Genomic DNA, 23253 nt, shown 5'->3' with positions numbered 1-23253 from the left:
TTGTATATACTTTGACTGGATATTTCATTGTTAACAGGTGTATATGATGTACACATTGAAAACCTGGTTGCACCTGACAACTGCAAAGCATCCAGACATGTTGATCCTAACCATGTTTGGTTCCTTGCTACACTTTTACGGAAACAAAGATGGGCCAGCTGGTGGTACTTCAGGGCATGGTGTCGAACGAAGACGTGAATCCTGCCACTCTGCACCAGCGTGGTGCAGGTAAGGTTGAATGCCGGGGAGGTAACCACACTACACAAGCCCTACACGTATGTTGATAGCAAATATTAACTAAGTAGCATTCTTAACAAATGTGGGTGCCTATCTTAAGATAATGTTAGGTCCTCCAAAATCGTGCAACAGATGATATGACTTTTTATAAACAAAATGTTAATTTTGTTTGGTTATGTGAAAAAATATAAAAAATGGCATTTTTAATAAATTACCAAATAAGATGCCAAACTGTCATTCTGCATTTTCTCAATCTGAAGTCGGATTTCTCAATAAACAATCCTGGTTATTAGACTGGAATAGTCTGTTTGTAAGGCTGACAGGTTTGTAGAATTGATGGATGAAACTTGGTTTGGTAGATTATTAACCAGATTTTCACATAGTGAAACCTGGTTATAAGAAAGACAAACGTCGTTGTTCGGGCGGGCGGCCGGGCGGCGTCAAACCCACCTATGAAACTGAATATCTTTAGTAAGGGTTGACATATCTTGACCAAACTTGGTCTATAGAAAGAGTTTATGAATACCTTTCATGGGAATGCGTTTGGTGTCCCTAGGGTTAAGGTCAATGTCACTGTTACTAAAATAGAGAAACGGTTAAAACTGAATAACTTTAGTTAGGAATGACATATCTTGACTAAACTTAATCTAAAGCAAGAGTTTATTGAGTTTATTGTATAACAACAAACAATCACAAACCAGGAACATTGAACAACAGCGCAAAACTCCCAAAACAAAAATACCACATGTATAATATATAAAAACAACTGTATCAATTTTTAGTCTCCGAATTGAAGATGCCATCAGTGTTTTTCGCCATAATCTCCCTTTCGAGATCTTCAAGTTGCCGTCGGGTTGGATATTGAGGTTTCAGGTTTTCAATATCATAATGGGCTCTTTGACAATGTTTGTTTGCGCTGGTGCTGCTTTTAAATTGTTCATCGCACTCTCTGCATGTGATTAGTTTCCTATCAGTATGACTTTGATAATGATGTAATAACGGCCAACGGGTGGTAAATTCTTTCGAACATCCTTTTACAACGCATGTAAATATTTGTATTTCTAATGTGTTTGAATAAGTTCCCTGTTTACACTCATCAGATGTCCCTGCAATTGTCTTCGTCGCCCTCTCGTTTTCTCCAGCGCTTATGTTTGACCGTATTCCATTATCTTCATTCTGTTTATTTTGGTTTGGCGATTCCAGCTCTTGACACGCTTCCTTTCTCTTTTGCAAAGCTGACCATAATTTTGGAGGTGACTGTACTGACCGCGTGGCGTCTTGATCTAGTTTTATCGGAGTCCTTCCGATAAAGGCATTCATGTCGGGTAAATCATTTTCCGACACTTCTTGAAACTCGTCATCTGAACTCGACCAACGGTCATTATCATTATCATAAAAGGCGGGTGTTATAGGTACGACAGGATGATCGAAATTTGCCTTTCTTGGAGTCCCCTCGTTTGATATAGCTTTTCCAAGAAGGAGCGAAGGCGATTCCTTAATTTGGTCATCTATATTGGTCCTTTTAGTGTTCACTTTCACATTATCCGAAACATTTTTAACTTTCACTGGTACCACGGATTGACTTGATCTGTTTCCATCAGTAGGTCTGGAATGTTGAGCAAACGACACGTTAGGTGTGCTCATTTCGACGTGTTTTCCCCCGACTTTACTGGCATCAAGGTTGCTTTCATCTATTAACAGAACATATAACTGTCAATACATATTTCACAATTCAAAATATACCGGTATATGCAAAAATGTCGTTTTATTTTTTTTTCATATTGATTTATGGCCAATAAAGACAATTCACACAAAGGGGCTCCTTATAATTGAAAAATAAACTCCTTTTTCACTAGTGTTAACGCAAATCGGAACTCCTCGGCAACCTTGGATGTTTATGGACGGATTACAATATCAGCAATCTGTACACATCAACTACGCTGCAAGTAGATCGCGTAGTAGTTTAAATTTAGCAGTAATTTAGCAGTAAAAATTAATGAGTTAACTCTATGGAATCTTAATTATGTTTGCAATACTACACTTCAGGGGCAATCAATTCAAACTTAGAAATACAAATACACGTTAAAACACTACATTTTAATTAATTAATCATATAACTCAAAATCTACGATCTACTTCTATTAATGTACAGGTATACATCCGAGGTTGTTTACGGTAGAAAATGGCCAAGGAGTTTCGAATGTTTTAACGCTTGATACAGTCAGAGAACCATCGGCGATCTAAGGAGGCCTAAATAAAGATAATTATTTATTTCAAATGTCTAAATCTACCCTATATTTTAGCACCGATCCTTAGATTAGTTTGACCAAATACAAAAAGGGCTGTACAGTGGCGTCGAGAACGAACTCTGTTTAGTAGGCCAATCAATCTGGGGCCGTATTCATAAATGGTCATTAACCGTATATGTGTATTATATAGGTGTAGGTGAGTTTTTTCTTTGTTTTTCTTTGAAACATACAATCAGTTTCTTGAGTATGAGATGTTAAACCAATAATATTAAAATATAGCTATGATACATTCATAGGGTCAATTTGAAATATTTTTGTGACAAAGCATTCTGGATGTCAGATATTCACCTTTGAACACCTTACTTACAAAGTTACAAAGTCACGATGTTTCACCTTCAGTATTAATAGTATACCAATATAAGGAACTCATGCCCAGGTTCTAACGGCCATCGAATGAAAACGATCAGGAAAAATGCATTAAAGGTAAGAATATTACATCTCAGTCTCTGAAGTGGAACTAAATGTCTTACTTTAAAACACTTCAAAGCCCGATAATTACCAATGTGGCGAGAGAATGCTTTCTGACAAAACTTGAAATTCTCGCAGAAGTAAGCTTTCCCCTTGTCGGAGCCAAGAACGTTTGGATTCTTTGCAGTCACAATAAAACACTCCTCCCCGTTGGCGTGTAATTTACCCGCCTGTAAAAATAATGTTAACAAACAATAATTTATAAAGGTATGTGTGAGATTTAAGCTAACTTTGCTTGTAATTATCACACAATACATTTCTATCTCTTATCTGTCGTGGGTGGTAATAAGTTCCGGTACGGACGGACACCTGGGTCGAATAAACGCTCTTTCGTAACAACCTGTCGAACACGTCGTTCACCAGGCCAACGACAAAAGATTGGAGACATCCGTAGGAAAGACAAGGGTTTCAAGAAAACGTATGTGTTTTGCGATGGAAATATAGTAGAGATTCGAACATATATAAAACATAATGAGTGTCTATGGTCTACTGGCACATAATCATAGCAATTAGTAAACCATGTTTCAACGGGACACAAACACATCAATTATGCACAACTCTCTGTACAAAGTTGTCTCCCTAAAATTCCTTTGCATTTTATGTGCAATTATCTAATCATACAAAGGCGGATCTGCCTGCGTTTCGAGAGGAACCGAACTCACATGGATATCAAACTAATGTATCGGCTTTATCATGTTCTAAAGCAATTGCTTAAAACGGACGGTCGGCGGACACCGCACCATCGCAAAAACTCTTCTGGCATTTTACCAGTAGAGCTAAATTATACCTCGGATGATTGTAGTGTTAATTGAGTACAGCACCAACCATCTTATAGTACAGCACCAACCATCTTATAGTACAGCACCAACCATCTTATAGTACAGCACCAACCAACTTATAGTACAACACCCATCATCTTATAGTACAACACCCAACATATTACAGTACAGCGCCCAACATCTTATAGTACAGAACCAAACATCTTACAGTACAGCACCAACCATCTTATAGTACAACACCTAACATCTTATGGTACAGCGCCTAACATCTTATATTACAGCACCCAACATCGTATAGTACAGCGCCCAACATTTTATAGTACAGCGCCCAACATCTTATAGTACAGCACCCAACATCGTCTAGTAGAGCGCCAAAAATCTTAAAGTACAACACAAAACATCGTATAGTACAGCACCAAACATATTATAGTACAACACCATACATCTTATAGTTCAACACCAAACATCTTATAGTACAACACCAAACATCTTATAGTTCAACACCCAACAACACCCAACATCTGAAAGTACAGCACCCAACTCCTATCGTACAACACCCAACATCTTATAGTACAACACCCAACATCGTATAGTACAACACCCAACATCTTATAGTACAACACCCATCATCTTATAGAAGAACACCCAATATCTTATAGCACAACACCAAACATCTTATAGTACACCACTCAACATCTTATAGTACAACACCAAACATCTTATAGAAGAACACCCAACATCTTATAGTACAACACCCAACATTTTATAGTACAACACCAAACATCTTATAGAAGAACACCCAACATCTTATAGTACAACACCAAACATCTTCTAGTAAATTACTCAACATTTTATAGAAGAACACTCAACATCTTATAGTACAACACCAAACATCTTCTAGTACATTACTCAACATCTTATAGTACAACACCCAACAAATTATAGTACAACCCCCAACATCTTATAGTACAGCACCCAACATCTTATAGTACAACACACAACATCTTATAGTACAGCACCAAACATCTTATACTACAACACCAAACAACTTTTAGAACAGCACCAACCATCTTATAATACAACACAAAACATCTTATAGTGCAGCATCAACCATCTTTTAGTACAATACACAACATCTTATAGTACAACACAACTTGTACTTGACAAACCTGTAAGTGTGACCTTGAAGAGCGCTCATTTTATAAGTAACACAACTTGCCATAGTGATGCCTGGACCTTCTGGATACAAGCACAAAGAATATGAGCGACACTTCTTACCATGGTGGTTTACAATTATGTGGGACAAGAACAATTGCCGTGAGGTCCATTTTGGATAACACTGGTCGCTATATGTAAGTTTGACCTTGAAGTGTGAGATAACAGCAATACTGTTTTCCATAGTGCTCTACAATTCTGTGAAGTTCAAATTATTCCAAAGATATTGCTGTACCAATAATAAAACGGACGGGCGCATGGACGAACAGACAGACTGGCGGTATGAAATATATAAACAACACTTACGAGGCATACCAACTACTGCAGGGAGATATAACTCAAAGCGGAAACTCGTGATTTATGGTTATCGACCATAGCCGCTAAACCACTGAAGTGTTTTAGACGTAGGATATCCAATATCGAAAATGTGTTAATCATATCCAGTGTTGTTTGAGTGTGTTAATCATACCCGGTATCGGTTTATGTCTTCTTTCTTTAACAGGGTGCATCTTTACTCACCAAATGTATCATAAGAGACCTGACCACTTTTCTCTCACTGCATGGATCGTCAATAACGTCTGGCCTACTGACGACTTCTGATGACACCTGGTTTTCTGAAACATATTAACGCAAACATGAAATGATGTAAAACAAAGCAGATAAAATCTACAATTGTGGAATGAACAGCTTGGTAAAACTCATTCAGGTCATGTGATGTACAATTCAATATACTTGTCATCCACCAATACTATTTTCACTACACTTAATACATACATATTTATTTAACATATACAGTGAAGCTGTTCTGCCAACGTAAGATTAAACATGCTCGATGGATGCCAGCGGGGTTCTAAACAGTAGCAACTGCAGCTACTCTATGGATTGTGCAAGACGTACTAAAGTTTTGTCTCCGAACCCACGACCTGCTATAGGATTCTGGTGCTCTCTTCCTATACCATGAGACCTTCCAATTATATCCTAACTGTTGATATCAATTAATAAGATCCTAGGTCTTAAGTGTGCAGATTGTTGTACATAACACAAACTTTCGACAATGTAAAAATAGACCACTGTTTTTATACGTACTTAAGTATTGCAGAAATTCCGTTTTGACAATAAGGGATTTGCTCTCTACAAAGTCAGTTCCCTTGATCGAGCCGAGCAGATGTGGTGTTTCGTCATAAACACAGGCAGTTACAATAAAACACTCATCCCCAGCTTTGTTCAACAAAGTTGACTGTAAATAAATACACCATTCTTAGAGAAAATTAAAAACAAATATTATTTACAGGTTGAAATCTACATTGATAAACACATACACTAAAATATGATTATAAAAAAACAACCATACTATAACGTGAAATATACTGACCAACTCGTTCAACTCTGATCTAACAACTCGTCTCTCAAGAGCCAGCTCATCGCCCATGTTTGTTTTGTCTGTAAATACACAATATCAAAATTATAACGAAGCAGCTATAACATACAGTCATATAGTCAATTATTGCAAACAACATACAGATACATACAGCTTGTTGTAAAAACAAATATTCCCCTCCCAACATTCATAATTATAAACTTATTGCGTCATAGATAATTATTGATCGTAACATATGCGGATTTCCGCCCTCAACCCCCACACACACATACTTTGCTACGTCGAAATATAGGCCAGTTCGGGCAGTTTTTGTAAAAACCAAGGTTATAATGTAAGCTGGGTTGCACTGATATATCAAAATGGGTTCGAATGCCATTAGAAAGCAATCAAACGCAATCAATTATGGTAAAACACTGAATTCAGTTACAGATAAATGTCCAATAAGGCAACTGTTAATTTTAAGTATATTTAAGGGTCATTATACCAGCGATCATATTCTACGATCGCGTTTTCGAATTGGTATCTCTATGAAATATTACAATGCATTTTCAAAGTAACAATTGTATTTCACAGTTCAAACATATTTCATTTTCATTTCAAAAGCAAAAATGTAAATTTGTTTATAACGCTGTCATTTAATTAAGCTGAACTGCTTTTCTCCCACCCCAGATTATAAGTATCTTCCATGGCCGAGAGTGTAAGTTAGGTTCATTCCGACCCGAGCCTAGGGTGTTTTGCCGAAACGAGGTTTATCGAGTTCAAATTTTAATTATGAATTTGTGGAAATTTTGATAGCGCTTTATTGAAATGGCATAAACAATACAATAACAGAAATAAGAAGTGGCGCGTTGTTGCGCGTGACTCATCTTATATTGGTGTGTAAGACGGGTTTTCCAGCACTGGTCACTTGACCGGAAACACTATACCGGTATGCAAAAATACCCTTAATGTTATAACATAAACAAGGCATTTTCAAGTACTCGGACTCTTCGACACCCAACATCCCGTATACGGCTGCTAATCAGGCTATATTAAATTTTAAGTCAAGTTTGATAATATTGGAAGATCGAAAATAACTAAATTATGCTTAAATCTAAATAACATATACTTTTACCTAGCGTAAACTATTAAAGAAAAGTCCGAAAGACTTCTACGCAGCCTATAACTGACGTTGCTAGTGTTGGGTATGGAGGTTCTCGCAATGCTGAAAACGACTAGTCTATGACTGAAGTACATATCAAATTAACAATCAAAGCAATTATTTGCTTAGGTGTGATATGCTCATAATATCGGTCGCATTGCAAAGTAACGTAATAATTAACTGTTCATTACATTTGTGCATTTCAATTATCATGCCTTATAGAGCTGCACTCTCACAGATTTACCTTTTTGACAACTCTTTCTTATTTTTTTGTCATGGAATGAGCCATTCTTTCGTTCATGTCTTGAAACCAGGGATGTTATTATATAGACTGCTGACAAAAAAACAGATCGCAGTTTGTCATAGATACGCTCGAAAATTGATGTTTTATGCCAATAAACTCATTAGTCTTTAGTAATACTTTTAGCCATAAAACATCAATAATTGACAGTAAATATGAAAAACTCGGATTGGTTTGTATCAATCTAAAAACAGGTTCAATCTGATGTACATGCAGACTGTGTATGAACCTATGTTTTAATAGATACAAAAATCAGATCGGAATTATTTACTTGATGTTTTATTTGTATGTATCTGTCTAAAATGATTTAATTTTAAATGTAAATGAACATGACTGTTTAACAAAACACCCTCTTACAATGACAAGCCGGAAGCATGTATATTTCAAATATTTCTCCACTTTGAAACAGGAAATAATTCTGACCCGGTAGTTCACATCTTTAATTCCAAGCGCCCAGCCGCTAAAGAGCATGTTGATGAGATTTAAAAATAACACAGGTCACTCAAAATATACTTTGTGAGAACAAGGCATATTATTTGTAATTATTGGTGCCATGATATACTGATTTCATACCAATTGACAACCATTAGATACTCAAAGCAAACTTCATTTGCAAAATGACATGACTTTATATGTTTAAGCACTCTGTGTAACATATTGTTTTTGTTAAAACGTGGTCTTTTATGTTACATTTTAACAGAAACGTTATTTACACCAACTGTTGCTGTTCAAAATATTTGAAAAGCTTCATAGAACTTACGAATGATGATTTACCAAGTTTTTATCTAATTAATGATCAGTATACATGGAATAAACAATATAGATAAAACTAAAAATAACTATGGGGTAGGGGAAGGAGTAGGGTTAATTTCTTTTCCTGAAATGTAATTTTTGAGAGATACAAGTTGATACGATATTAACCTTCATCAGAAATAGTTATAATGGCATGTCAAAAGGGGAAACATATATTGTGTTCTTAACTAATTTTGTATAACGTGTCTCGATAATATCCGCTTCATTTCAACTTTTACATGCACAGGCAAATAGTGTTTACCTTTGTAGTCATAAAGGCGGTTCAAATCTTTATCATAGCCGAGTATTCATTTTTTGTACATCTTTCAATCTCAAAATTATTTCTTTTTTATATGAAATTTGTTTAACGATCTACTGCAAGTGGCTTTAAAAGTCCGACGGCAAGATGGTTTTCAAAGATTAGAAACTATTTGTTATCTGCAATCCTGTAACAATCACGAAGACCATAAAAAAACAAGAATCAGTAGAAATGTTACGCTCAATATCCACTTAAACTGAAAGAAAGTACACTCCATCAGATGTACTTTCGCCAGTAACTTTAATTGAAAATGTGCACATTTACTACGTACCCACTCGGCAAACTCCGTTATAGCCTGTATTCACCTCCTCGGCAAATTTCGTAATAGCATGTATCCACCTACTCGGCAAACTCCGTAATAACCTGTATTCACCTACTCGGCAAACTCGGTAATAGCCTGTATTCACCTAGCCGACAAACTCTGTATTTGCCTAAATATACACGCTCAGAAAACTCCTTAAAAGCTTGTACTTATACTGTCGGAAAACTCCGAAATAGCCTGTTATATACCAACTGAAGTCCGTATTAAATTTAACAGGATTTCGATCGCTGCCAATCATATAATATGTTATTCATTCACAACTTATCATCGAAAACAACCTCGAATGTATACACGTACATAGGTAGAAGTGGTTCGTAAAATTAGTGTAACGTGTATCTTGTATATCTTAATTTAAAGTTAAAATTTAATGTGAGTGGATTGTTTTAGTGTATTTATAAATAAATAAGAGTCCAAAGAGTAAAATCATTAAATTTCGCTGCCGAGTTTAAATTACTACGCGATCTACATGCAGCGTACTTGAATGTACATATTTCTGACACTGTAAACCGTCCAGATACATCCGAGGTTGGTGTGCCTTGGTGTTCCGAATGAAATGTTGTTATACGTATGACTAAGCACCAAAATGCAGTGATAACAAGGAAAATAGCCGAGGAGTACCGAATGTGCTTTTCGGCGTGTTTTCATTTGTGATATACGTGCTTTTCCTTGCATTTCGTGCTTTTCGGTGTTTTCTGTTCTTTTCGCCGTACTTTTCGCGGTTTTCCTTGCATTTCTTGCTTTTCGGTGTTTAGTCATACTGTGTTATACTCATTTACATATCCCTACACAATCCTTCTATTTGAGCTTTTGAACTTGTAAACATACGGGAAACTTTCAACATTGTAACCTTGAATGGTTGTATAAATCTTTATGGGACACATCAAGTGAAAGTATGTCAATAAATTATTGTTATCTTTGTATGGCGATTAACTTTAATCTTGTTCTAATCGTTAATGCGTAAATAAAGCTACTTTCGATTTGAGACTTTCCCTAATAGTTATTTCTATCCGGTCGACTTAACACAGTTGATCAATACGATAACTATTAATGTGCTTAGTTATAATACCTCATTGTTCGCGGCAAAAAGAATTTCACTTCCCTTAGTCCAAATCTAATATCGGTATCTTAATCACCCCGGCTAATGTTGAATCGTTTCGTAATTATAACAATTATTAAAAAAGGTTTATTACTTACGGTACGAATTTTATACAATCCGAAGATATGTTGTTGTTAGTTCCAGTCCTTGCATGTACACTTATATCAACATAGGGACAATAAATACGCTGATAAGGGTAAACCCACTTCTATTGTACAGCGTACACGAGTAGGTCTCCGTAACCTAATCGGAATGTAGGACGAAGTGAACCACTTCCCAAGTGAACCAGGACTAAGTGATCCACTTGGTGATACAAAGTGAACCATCTATATGTTAGATAGGGAATATTCTCTTAATGAAATATTATGTTTCAGAGTTAATTTTCCTGAGTATAAATGATTTAATAAATAATATGAATAAATTGTTAATCATATCAAAGTGTTGATTTATTAGAATTATGTATTTTAATATACCAATATTTTGAAAAAAAAGGAAAAGAAAAATGAAAAAAAAACAACCTTTTTATTTAATCCTTATAAAGAATATATTATCAATTCATCCTACTTTGTTGAATTTTATTCCATAGATATGTTCAAAAATTCTCTATTTTTGTTATTTACACCTCATTCATGTACCGAAAACAAATAAGGGTGGGTGTAATTAATGGATAATTGTACTTTAATTTTAATTGGCCTTATTAATTGGTAATTACTAATTTAACAGCTCACTTACAGAAGCTGTGAACAGACATAGTGACATATGACTCAAACATTTTTTAGTATGAAAGCCTGTATATAAGTTGGCACCGGGTGCAGCCTACCGTTCTACGTTCTGGTTCCACTCCTGCGGACCGAAGCGGAGGACGTCAGACTGGTGTCAGACAACCTTGTAACCAGAAATCAGAGGCAAAAGTACAAGAATATACATGTGGGATAAATATGAAGATGACAACCTCACAACATCTCAACTGCTCAGGGAAGCCAGTCACCTGATTGGTATGGGTCCAATCCCAGCATCAATCGAAAACCGCAGCGAAGCTGATGAGTAGTATGACAATAAATTGACTAATTGTGTATTGTGCTGTATGTTGACAATATGTATTCAAGTATTTGTGATCTTCATGTTGATGATATGTATTGTATATCATGTATGTTTCCATATTTACACATGTTGTGTATTGCATTATGAATTATGTATTACCATGTTTAATTTATTCATATAGTGCTTTTGTTATAACCATGTGCTTTAAACATTATTATTATTAACATCAATTATTTGTACTGTAACATGTGTCATTTATTGATTTGTAACAAATAATATTAATGCATCTCTTGTATTTATGTTACTATCATAAAAATAGCTACTATATTAATTGTCATGAACCTTAAAAGTCAATTTCTAACAGCTAAATACACATCTTTAACAGTGTAGCAAATGTGTGAAGTCTTGCATTCAAATGGCGATAATTACTAGTTATTATCACCTTTCAGGCAGTGTCCCATCACACAATAGCCACTATATAATACATATGTGGTTCACTTGGTCCTGAAATGGTACACTTAGGAACTGGTTCACTTGTGAAATGGTTCACTTCGTCCTGCACCCACCTAATCGCATATTACTCATACTGATGGAATGCTACTCAGTTAAGTGTGAAGAAGAAAGTGTATTCAAAAGCAATATATAACACATAACATATTTTATATAGGCTGCTCAGTGAATTGTGTGAAGTTGTTATCAAGACACTTTATGAATAAGAAACTTTGTAGAAATATAGAATATAAATTACATTGTACATTTTAAGGATACTAAACAAACATTTAATAAAAGCGAATTGATTAATCGTAATAACCTACTGGTAAGCACATGTTCTTGAATTTAACATACATACTAAATATTCATTAAATGTTTACATACTTTTGTTTTCATATAAACCACGAAAGCGAAAGTAGATTCATGTTTTCACAGTCGATACACTACATTTACTATCTAGTAACCTAAAGTAGCTTAAATCTATGATTATATTCTCATATGATATTTATAAAGAATGTTAAAACTGTGACTATTGACCTGTCTGTAATAATAGCTGATACATTGGATTGCATGTAAATGGGTGTAATAACCAAACGCACCAGTGGGGGTGGTAGGTGCGCATTTGCTAATGTTAATTTACTCTGTCTATTCGTCCCCTCACTCGCGGAGTATAAAGTTTTTAAAATTACTGTTACATGTGGGCATTAAATGAACTATGTCAATGTAAGTCGATTCCCGTAGTTTAAGTACGTTTAGATACATCGATATCATATACATGTAATAAGTATTTCTTAACCAAAATGTTCGAGCTATTTATAGGTTGGACGAATTTCCAAAATATGCTTATGAAGAGGTTTTAGTATTTAAATAATAAGGCAACCCGGGCATCGAAAAGAAAGTGGTCAGTTTATATATGTATACAGACTGGACGCTTTCATTTGACTGACCGCGAGTGTTGCTCATCCTTTTAAATATACTATTCTTACTTTAGGTAATGCTTTTGAAGACACATGTACTATCAAAATTCTAAATTACAACTAGTTAAGTTAAGACTAGAGTAATGAAACCATATCAAATAGTCAGAGATGTTGGACCACTCTAGATGTCATTCATCGCAGGGCTTGTGGCATTTTTGGTACAAAATTACTCCTTTGGCGAATATCTCACTAATCGGTGGGGGTAAAAATCAGCCTTTGGCCTCAAAATTATGTATCAGTCTTTTCAGTCAGTTTGTTAATGATAACGTTTATTAAGCTCGTACAAACACATGGTGATAACATTCCGTATAAATACAGAAATATCCGGATTATGACGGATTTATCACATGACAATATAGCAACACATTATTGGCCTGGACAATATTTTTGCACAACTTTCTCAAACGTAGAAAAGTTCTCGGCCATCTCCTACATGTGTAACCATGCCGAAACGACTATCTAGATCTCGACTGGTGCCTTGCATGTTATGCCAATTATAGTTTTATATCAAATATATAAACTATTACACAATATGCCCGTGTATTATACCATGCTTATATAATAGCACGACAAGTTTCTATAAAGTGTTCTTTTAATATGATTACAGTTGAACACCGCTCTTCCGAACACCGTTTATCCGAAATTATCGTTATTTCGAAACTATTTTTCGGTCCCGATATTTTAACTAAATTTTTAATCTTAAATCCGAAATCGCTAGTCCGAAACAATCGCTACTCCGAAGTAGAAATTACGGTCCCGATTTGGTATTTCACACCTTTTTATCAATTCTTATTTCGAACTCGATCATGTCGTAGTTTTTCACACCATACTTCGAGTTATTTGTCACGTACTAAACAATAAATAAACACATATTTTTGTATACGAAACTTTACTTAAACCGAATGTATCGTATTGGTAACGTGTAACCGACATTCCAATCTTCACGACTTAGTATTTTATGTCATCTATATTTTGCGAACGCTGTCATTTTCTAAAAGTTATTAATCCGACATATCGCTATTCCGAAATAATTTGTTTGGTCCCCACGATTTCGGATTAACGGTGTTCAACTGTATTTCTTACATGGCGAACTCGTATGACTGGCAACCAGCCAATATTAAAAGAAAGTGAATAACCGTAAGGCTAATTCATATAATATGCCGTTTAAAAAGATGTTATATGACGTTTTGGGAGTTTAAACACGCATCAACACGGTTTTTAACCCCATATTCAAAGTTGAATGAGATTTTTTATTTTCCTTGGGAAATCATATTTTTCTTATATAAATACAATCTATTCATATACAAACACTTCCCCCATTGACATTTGTAAACATTTATCCCCATACAGGCGTCTAATAACTGGCACGGCCCATAGTCGTCCTCATAAGGGCCTTCCACAGTCAAAAGTCGTTTGAAATTTAACGAGATTTATATTTACATTGTATTTCGTTTGTAAACCTTGCTTAAGTCAATCCATATCTTCATAAACAAGTATTCTTCGAGCTAGGAACACCAATGCTGTTCCGCTCGCTCTTTTATTATATCCCAAAATGTATCGATCTTAGTTGATCTCGCTAAATTAAGCTTACGCTTTACGCTTCGTTAACCTTTTCTTCAATTACCTTAAAGTTTGCTGAGACCGAAAGTAGCCTCTTTCTGATTAAAACGATAATGTTTTGAAAGTCTGGTTTGTCAGACTTCTAGTATATGACCGTACTATGTTATCAACAAAGTTGAAACAGAAATAGTAAATTTTATTGGAAATTAAGTTCAATGGATATAACCAGAGATATCCAAAATCATAATGCAAACAAACTTTTCATTGCATTTAATTGTTATATCACGATGGCTTAGTGTACGTAATGTTGAAATGGACATTAATACCTATTGTCATGGTGTGTACACTGACTTGAATGAAGAATGAAATTGATTTCATTCCCCATTCGTATACAGGTTCAACATTTCAAGTGTTTACGATGGAGAACCGCACTGTAAGTGTTCGCAGGGAAGTGATTCGGTCGCAGTTGGAACACTTGGTAAGTTTAATGAAGGTTTTTAATTTAATCGAAAATATCCCTATATATCGCTTTATGACTGTTCGGAATATTTGATATCTTGTGTAAGTAATTTGGTGTCGAGCGACTTTTGAATCAATTTGTTCAGAAGATTAGTATGAATATACTTGAGTAAGTCGACTGAAATTGGTAAAGAGAGTAGATTCGCATATTCAAAACCTTTAATTCGAATGAACAAAGGAAAACTAACTCGATTGATTCTGATGAATGAAATTGACATACGTTCGATCACAAAAGAAAGTTCAGTCCAGACGTGACGTAAACACGGCCAAAACTAGGTTAAATGAAATTATGGAATATTAGTTAGATGTTTAAACTTGTTTTGACAGTTTATGATATTTTTAGACTAACAGACTGAGGCCTGTCAACACATGAATTTTATTTTTGCACAGCGGAACTCAAACATCACTGTAAGGTAAAACGTACAATTATACACTGCCGAAGTTTTGTATATTTTAAAGGCATCACTACTGAGTAAGGAAGGCTTTGTAAAGATATACAACAGTTTGTTCTGCAGAGGTATTCCACATGTTACACGCATTACTGCTGAATAAAATTATAAACAGACGAATACTGGTATATTTTACAGGCACCACTGCTGTATCAGTATGGGGTGTAATTATACACTGCTGTAGTATCATATATTTTACACTCATAACTGCTGTGTCAGTATGGGGTGTAATTATACACTGCTGTAGTATCATATATTTTACAGGTATAACTGCTGTGTCAGTATTGGGTGTGATTATATACTGCTGTAGTATCATATACTTTACAGGCACCACTGCTGTGTCAGTATGAGGTGTAATTATATACTGCTGAAGTATCATATATTTTACAGGCATAACTACTGTGTCAGTATGAGGTGTAATTATACACTGCTGTAGTATCATATATTTTAAAGGCATAACTACTGTGTCAGTATGAGGTGTAATTTTATACTGCTGAAGTATCATATATTTTACAGGCATAACTGCTGTGTCAGTATGAGGTGTAATTATACACTGCTGTAGTATCATATATTTTACAGGCATAACTGCTGTGTCAGTATGAGGTGTAATTATACACTGCTGTAGTATCATATATTTTACAGGCATAACTACTGTGTCAGTATGAGGTGTAATTATACACTGCTGTAGTATCATATATTTTACAGGCATAACTACTGTGTCAGTATGAGGTGTAATTATACACTGCTGTAGTATCATATATTTTACAGGCATAACTGCTGTGTCAGTATGAGGTGTAATTATACACTGCTGTAGTATCATATATTTTACAGGCATAACTACTGTGTCAGTATGAGGTGTAATTATATACTGCTGTAGTATCATATATTTTACAGGCATAACTACTGTGTCAGTATGAGGTGTAATTATATACTGCTGTAGTATCATATATTTTACAGGCATAACTGCTGATTAAAGAGGAATATGTAATTATTTACCGCTGAATTATCGTATATTTTACAGGTATCACTGCTGTGTAAGGAGGGGGTGTAATTATTTACTAATGAAGACTGGTATATTTTACAGGCATCACTTCTTTGTAAGGAGGGGGTGTAATTATATACTGATGAAGACTGGTATATTTTACAGGCATCACTTCTGTGTAAGGAGGGGCTGTACTTATATACTGCTGAAGACTGGTATGTTTTACAGGCATCACTTCTGTGTAAGGAGGGGGTGTACTTATATACTGCTGAAGACTGGTATGTTTTACAGGCATCACTGCTGTGTAAGGAGGGGGTGTAATTATATACTGATGAAGACTGGTATATTTTTACAGGCATCACTGCTGTGTAAGGAGGGGGTGTACTTATATACTGCTGAAGACTGGTATGTTTTACAGGCATCACTTCTGTGTAAGGAGGGGGTGTACTTATATACTGCTGAAGACTGGTATGTTTTACAGGCATCACTTCTGTGTAAGGAGGGGGTGTACTTATATACTGCTGAAGACTGGTATATTTTACAGGCATCACTTCTGTGTAAGGAGGGGGTGTAATTATATACTGCTGAAGAATCATATATTTTACAGGCACAACTGCTTAGTAAGAAATGAATATGTACTGGTATCCTGCTAAACTATCGTATATTTTACAGGCGTCACTGCTGAGTAATGATGGGGAAGACTGTTTTATTATCACTGCTTGTGCAGTCGATGAAGGATCCCATTTAATAGGCTCAAACATGGGAGTTGAATTCATAAAGGCAAACTTTAAAGGCGTGCAGAAGGAGTTTGTACCATATTTAAGTATGTCATCATGGATGATATCTCTGTATATAAGTGAAAACAGCATTCAGCATCTTTATAAACAAAATATTAAAATGAACACGTATTATTAATTTGTCTGTTAATAAGATCAGTCGGAAGACCAAATGTAATTAAATAAAGAGGGCGACAGCGCCATTGACTTGATATTTTGCATCCGAACGAGAAATTTAATATGGAATTCACTAATAAAACTCTGTTTCGGTAATCTATCTTGGAATACTAACTCAAGTTTTTTTTTATTTCGCATCATGTAAACTCATGGCAGTGTCGTAAATCTAAACATCACAATATGCCGATTTCAATTAATTTCGCTCCTTGCCATTCCAGGTCAACAGGACATGCTTGAAAGCGTTTACACAAACCAAGTCGTCGATGATTTTAATAATGACAGAAAGGCGATCCGATCTATGATTGTATATCAGGTGAGCGTAAAACCAATGTCCATCTAATGGTGTTAATATGAAAGAATGGAGACTTGTTCTTCACTCATTACCGACGTATTTCAACAGCCACGTCGTTAAACTTATAGACTGTCACTGATAGCTCAAATTACATCACACTTTTACAATACATCCAATATCAAAAAAGAAATATATAGAAACACATATGTCAGAAGTTAACATCTGAAACTATAATTTAGTATAAGGTTATCACTTAAGCGAAACACTTAATGGTATAGAAAACACTCATATTTAACTAAGCATATTTTTAAATACAGACTCGTCGACTAGCTGAGAACGGAGAGGAGTGCTTTGTGGTGACTGCCACAAACCCAAATATTCTAGGCTCCGACAAGGGGGTAGCCTACTGTAGAATCTTGTTTCAAGGCATTCAGAGAGCCTTTTCCAGACACGTTGGTGAGTGTAACAATGTTGACATTGATCTGTGTGATTCAGAACTTTAACTCTTTATTGGTATGCACGATAGTCATCGATAGTTGTTGAAAGAACCGTAACAGGCAGTTATCGTCAGTATAGGCAGCTATTGCGACAATTTGACATCCATCAAATTGAATTAGATGGTTACCACTAATTCACGAAACAACATTACTTATTAATACGATCATGCACTAAAGTACCGATAGATACATTATCCTCGATGCATCACTATGGCCGCTTTTTCTCGATACTATAGTACACTATTATAGGAACAGTCACGTGTCAGTTATATCAACAACATCAACAACAACAATGTGTGTTACAGCGATAAAGTGGTTTCTGTACTTTTATTGTTTAGCTATTGTGATAGGTCGGTTATCCGACATGCGTCGACTGTCGTCAACATTCTAAAGGTCACATATTATTAAAAACGCGTCTGCAAATTGGTCCGAAAAACCGTTTTGATGAATTCTCGGGTGGATCCGAATATGTATCATCTAGAATCAATACATAAAAGTCACAAGTTCATATCTTATATACCCAATAGAGGCTGGTTTTTTCATCTTATCAAATCCAACCGTAGATCCTTGTGCCTTTTACAGTTTATAGGTCCCATTACGCACCACTTTGAACGAAACTTCGTCGGAATGATTGTCTTTGATAAAGAACCTAGTTTTTATATACATGTAGTATATATGTACTGTGTTGTTTATCGAGTTTTGTGCTGTAGTTACATGTTCCTTGTTTGTGATTGTTTGTTTTTGTGTTATATGTATTTGGCTTTTACCCTGTGCCATTAAACAGGGTGCATGTTTAAACTTTTTGCCTGCTACTGAGCTTGTTTTTTGTAGTTTTTCATATACGTATTGGTTAAATCTTAAGTAGTTACATATACGGGTACATTTTGTTTAACCAAAAAAAAAGAACACGGTTTCTAGGCGTTATATTAGAAAAAAATCTTAACACAATGTATGTTTCATTAATTTCCGATCTTTACGAAATATTTGAACTATAATACTATCATAAAAGGAGGCAACCAATAGTAAACTTACTGTCTGTTTATGCATCCGTTGTGATAGCACCCCTTTGCAAATTCTGCACCCTCGTTTGTCATCCATTGCCACATTTTGACATACCTGCCCAAAATTTTCAACAGATGAAACGCCATGTCACGCAAAAACATTTGCCTACCTTGAAGGTCAGGGTCACATTTGAAATCAAAGATAATGTTAAACAGTGTAAAAATGGTTTCTTCTGGACTGTAAGCTACTCATCCAACTGGATTGTACAAGAAACCTATATCAATGTAATTACATATTATTCTAATTCAGCGATACTGCTAATATATTCAGATGAGCGATTAAGGGCCACAATATCTTTCTTGTTTTACATTTCTTTGAAACAGTACTACTAAGGGAACAATAGACAATGACTCTCATAAGAGATATTTTCTTTTTAGAACAAATCAAAAAAAAAGCTCACCAAACAGCTGAAAGACACCATGGGATTGAACAAGGCCCTGAAACAAGCACGGGACATTCCCTACACAGTGAACTGCAAACGTATCTGAAGATGGAGATACCTTCCAGAAAGGATTCAGAAAACGGTCATCGTAAAATCAACCCCAATTCAAAGCAAGAACGTTATTTAAAACCAAGACAAGATGAAAATCCAGCACAACCAAGAAATATATCCACTAGTCAAGGTAATGATAGAGGGAAACAACCACTCAAAGACAAGAATGAACCACCGAACATGTTTGTCAAGGAAATGTCATATTTCGATGATTCAAGTTCAGACATTTTGGGTTTCGGTACTGATGAAGATTCAATTAATGATGATATACTCCTGTCAGACTCAGAGTTGCTACCCGAACCATTGGAACTGGAATCGACAGGGTCAAAGAGGACACACCAGACCATTGAGGGCAACTCAGAAATTAAGAAATTTAAAGCGACAACACAATCGTCAACAGAAGGGAAATTCAGGCATACTAAGAATATTTTACCAGAGCTGAACAATAACTTAATAACTGATTGTCCTAGTACATCTGGTCTACAAAGCATTAAACACGTGAATAAAGAAGGCAACCGGTTTGTATGCGTTGTAAAAGGATGCGAAAAAAGCCATTCGAGCCGCATAAAGCAATTGGAGCATTACATCAGTCACTCGGAGAAGAAACTATACGCGTGTGACATATGTCATATCCCAATTAAAAATAGATCGTCTGTTGATCACCATAGGAAACGGAATCACCCTGATATTGAATACAAACCTCAGGGAATATTACGGAACCGTCTCGAGGAGTTGGAAAAGGAGCTGGAAAGTAAAAACGATGTCAGTACTTCATATAACACTGATGACACGTCAAAAGAAAATATGCCAAAACAAAGAAATAGCTTCTGTGGTATTTACCTTCCTGAATTTTATGATGATCAGGATTTTGTGCAGTAATGGCATGTTACACGTCAGACCGAAAATACATCTTTCTTATGGAATAAAGCGCTGTACACGAATGAAGAACAAAATACTTTATGACTGGTACTGTTGCAATGTTTCTTGTGTACTATCAAACAGATTTCATGACATTATGTCACTTTTTAAACTAGTATAATGATTATATATTCCGGAATATTAACAATGTTTTTCATAATCTTTGTCATTCATCTGTCTGATTTAGGAAAAAAATACACATTTAATGCAAAACAATATAAGACAATTAGCGAAATATATTGTAAAAACTTACATGCTTAGACGAAGCGTCCTATTCTCTTAACTTCTGATATCGCGTTGATAAATTTGTATTTTCTATTATCACTGTTAACAGCACATGCACATTGTACACATAAACATCTTCATTTATTTATAATATTTCTTGCACAGGCATTGAATGTATCACTTTAATGTATCATTTTGCGATATTTGCACTATACTCGATTGATTATGTCTATCTTAATTCCACTCATTGATGCTACGTAAAATAGTACTTGATTGTTTGTATATCTGCACTGTAACATACAACTTATATTTTATATGAAATTATGCTCCATATACTGCCGATATATAGGTGACTTATAGGCCCGATTGGCCGGGTGTAAATATAAAACTATTCATTATGCAATGTTATTATGCTATGTTCACATGTTACTATAATCAACAGTTTACTTACATACTTTCTTAATTATAAAAGCGTAGCTGACAAAAATTTTGGCGGTCTGTTGTTATCGATATGACTACACGGTAGTTACTCCCCTTTGAATATACTTTATTGTTTTCCAAACGACAGGCAATGACTGCCATTATGCAAATAAAACGTAAAAATAATTAAAGCAAAGACTCGATAAAGAAAATATGCGTATTGCAATAAAGATATTGACTGGACGAGCGTAGTCACGTGGTGTTTTTAATAGAAACCGATAAAATAATGTTTACAAACATATCGCATTATATCCTGATACGTATGGAGGCTATTCGTTGCCCAAAGTCGAGACGTGTAATTCCCACAATGTGCTTCTTAATCGTACTAAATATCTCTTACATTTGTCAATGTAGACGTGCTATTTGTTGTTTCTATTCGTCAGTTTTTCCGTATTGGTTTGACATTTGTCATTATAGTAATCAAAATATTTGTCAGATCTACCCTGTACCACTAAAACATAGATCGTATAACTTGCCCTTAACAAGATGATGATGTAATTTAGAAAGCCGAATCATGCATATGTAAAACTGCAATCCTACAGTCGACACTCGCAATCGTAAAAGGAACATTTGCAGGCCAACAAGTCCAGGTTTACAAAAGTGAATTGGCAAGTTCAGAATTACAAGGATAGACGATTTCACCTATACCTTATATGGTAAATGTCACGGAAAGAAACGAATATGAATGGGCGGAGCTAACGAATCGGATTTCATTTCGTTTATTTCCGTAGAATCAAGCAAGGGAGATAACATCTTCGCCTACTTCCTGTAAATTCCCGGTTGTACCACAGTCTGAGTACTCTCTCTTTATTTCACAATAAAAACTAAAATTTACTTCATCTTTTATTTTATTTTGACGATCAATGTTCCTAAATGGGTTATAAATCCCCATATTATTTAGTCAATTGCAGTTGGGTGTATCTGAGCTGGGCTCACGGACCCATATTTATACTGCCACTGTCAGTTTTTTTTACTTATATACCCAAGCAAGCAAATCTTGTTCATTTATTTTATTTAAAAGTGGACCATGGGCAGGTCGTTTAGTGGGGGGAGCTGTAGGGCCTGTGCCCCCCACCAGTTGGCCCGCAAGTAAACTTAAAGGTTAATTTTGTTGTCAATATTTCTCAGAAAAAGTACTTAATTACGCCTTAATGCACCAATTCAGACTAAAACTATTTAAAATATTCTAGGGGGAGTACCCCTAAACCCCACTTCCCACATTTTAAACATATTTATGTCATGCCCACTCGAGGGATCATGTCCAAAAAGTTGTGCCCCTAAATAACGCCCCTCAAACGCAAGTCCCTGTTCAAAATCTGCTCCAGCAAACCCACGAAACTTTTGATTGACATCATAATGATATCCACCTAGTTTTGTCTGATGTTATACATTTACTATCGTAATAAGCATGTATGGTGTTAGGGTTAGGGGTTAGGGTTAGGGTTAGTTCCAGCTACCAGGTAATAAACCTCTGGGGCATCTTAGTGAATCATTTCAACTTAATTAAAATTTAGATTTTTTTCTTCGTAAGTTTTAAATTATCTATATTACTTGCAATCTAAAACATTGCAAAAAGGCAAGAAAGTGTCCTCTAATGGTAGAATTTAAAATAGTGTTTATAGTAATTTAAAGCTGCACTCTCACAGATTGACAGTTTTGACAACCTTTTTTTTGTCAAAGACTCGGCTGATTTTGGCAGCAATGCTTTCTATACAAATAATAAGACTACTCACAATAAAACAGATCTTAATTGTTTGGAAAACTGCCGACATTTTTTCATTTTTCTTAAAACGTTACTGTAGTATCACTTTTAGCCATAAAATATCAATTTGCGAACGTAAAATTGAAAAACTTATCTGATCTTTTGTCAGCAGTCATATACTACTGGTATCCAGACATTTACGCAAAATTTGGCTCATTCCAAAAAAAAAAATAGTTGTCAACAAGGTCAATCTG

The 23253-nt window shown here is 35.2% G+C and overlaps 2 protein-coding genes across 6 annotated transcripts; one reads left to right on the top strand and one right to left on the bottom strand.

The window, feature by feature from the left end:
• Positions 1–891: 891 nt before the first annotated feature.
• On the bottom strand, positions 892–9279 carry LOC128211769 (uncharacterized). Its single transcript, XM_052916817.1, has 6 exons — positions 9211–9279; positions 6381–6448; positions 6095–6245; positions 5528–5622; positions 3046–3184; positions 892–1928 (listed from the first exon to the last, which is right to left on the bottom strand). Exons 2-6 carry the CDS (start codon positions 6435–6437, stop codon positions 1009–1011), a joined length of 1362 nt encoding a protein of 453 aa, XP_052772777.1. The 5' UTR covers positions 6438–6448; positions 9211–9279; the 3' UTR covers positions 892–1008.
• A 781-nt stretch (positions 9280–10060) lies between these two features.
• Positions 10061–22131, top strand: LOC128211768 (uncharacterized). Of its 5 annotated transcripts, none has more exons than XM_052916812.1 (6): positions 10061–10151; positions 14823–14905; positions 17050–17200; positions 17549–17643; positions 17940–18078; positions 19559–22131. In XM_052916812.1, the coding sequence occupies exons 2-6, from the start codon at positions 14846–14848 to the stop codon at positions 20551–20553; spliced, it is 1440 nt and encodes a 479-aa protein (XP_052772772.1). In that variant the 5' UTR covers positions 10061–10151; positions 14823–14845; the 3' UTR covers positions 20554–22131. The 5 variants fall into 5 exon arrangements, with proteins under 5 accessions (XP_052772772.1, XP_052772773.1, XP_052772771.1 ...); XM_052916811.1 differs by lacking the exon at positions 10061–10151 and adding an exon at positions 11893–12215; XM_052916814.1 differs by lacking the exon at positions 10061–10151 and adding an exon at positions 16733–16782.
• Positions 22132–23253: the final 1122 nt, after the last annotated feature.

Source organism: Mya arenaria, chromosome 12, assembly GCF_026914265.1.
Source record: "Mya arenaria isolate MELC-2E11 chromosome 12, ASM2691426v1".
Classification (NCBI taxonomy): Eukaryota; Metazoa; Mollusca; class Bivalvia; order Myida; family Myidae; genus Mya; species Mya arenaria.
This window is presented reverse-complemented; position numbering and strand designations above follow the sequence as displayed.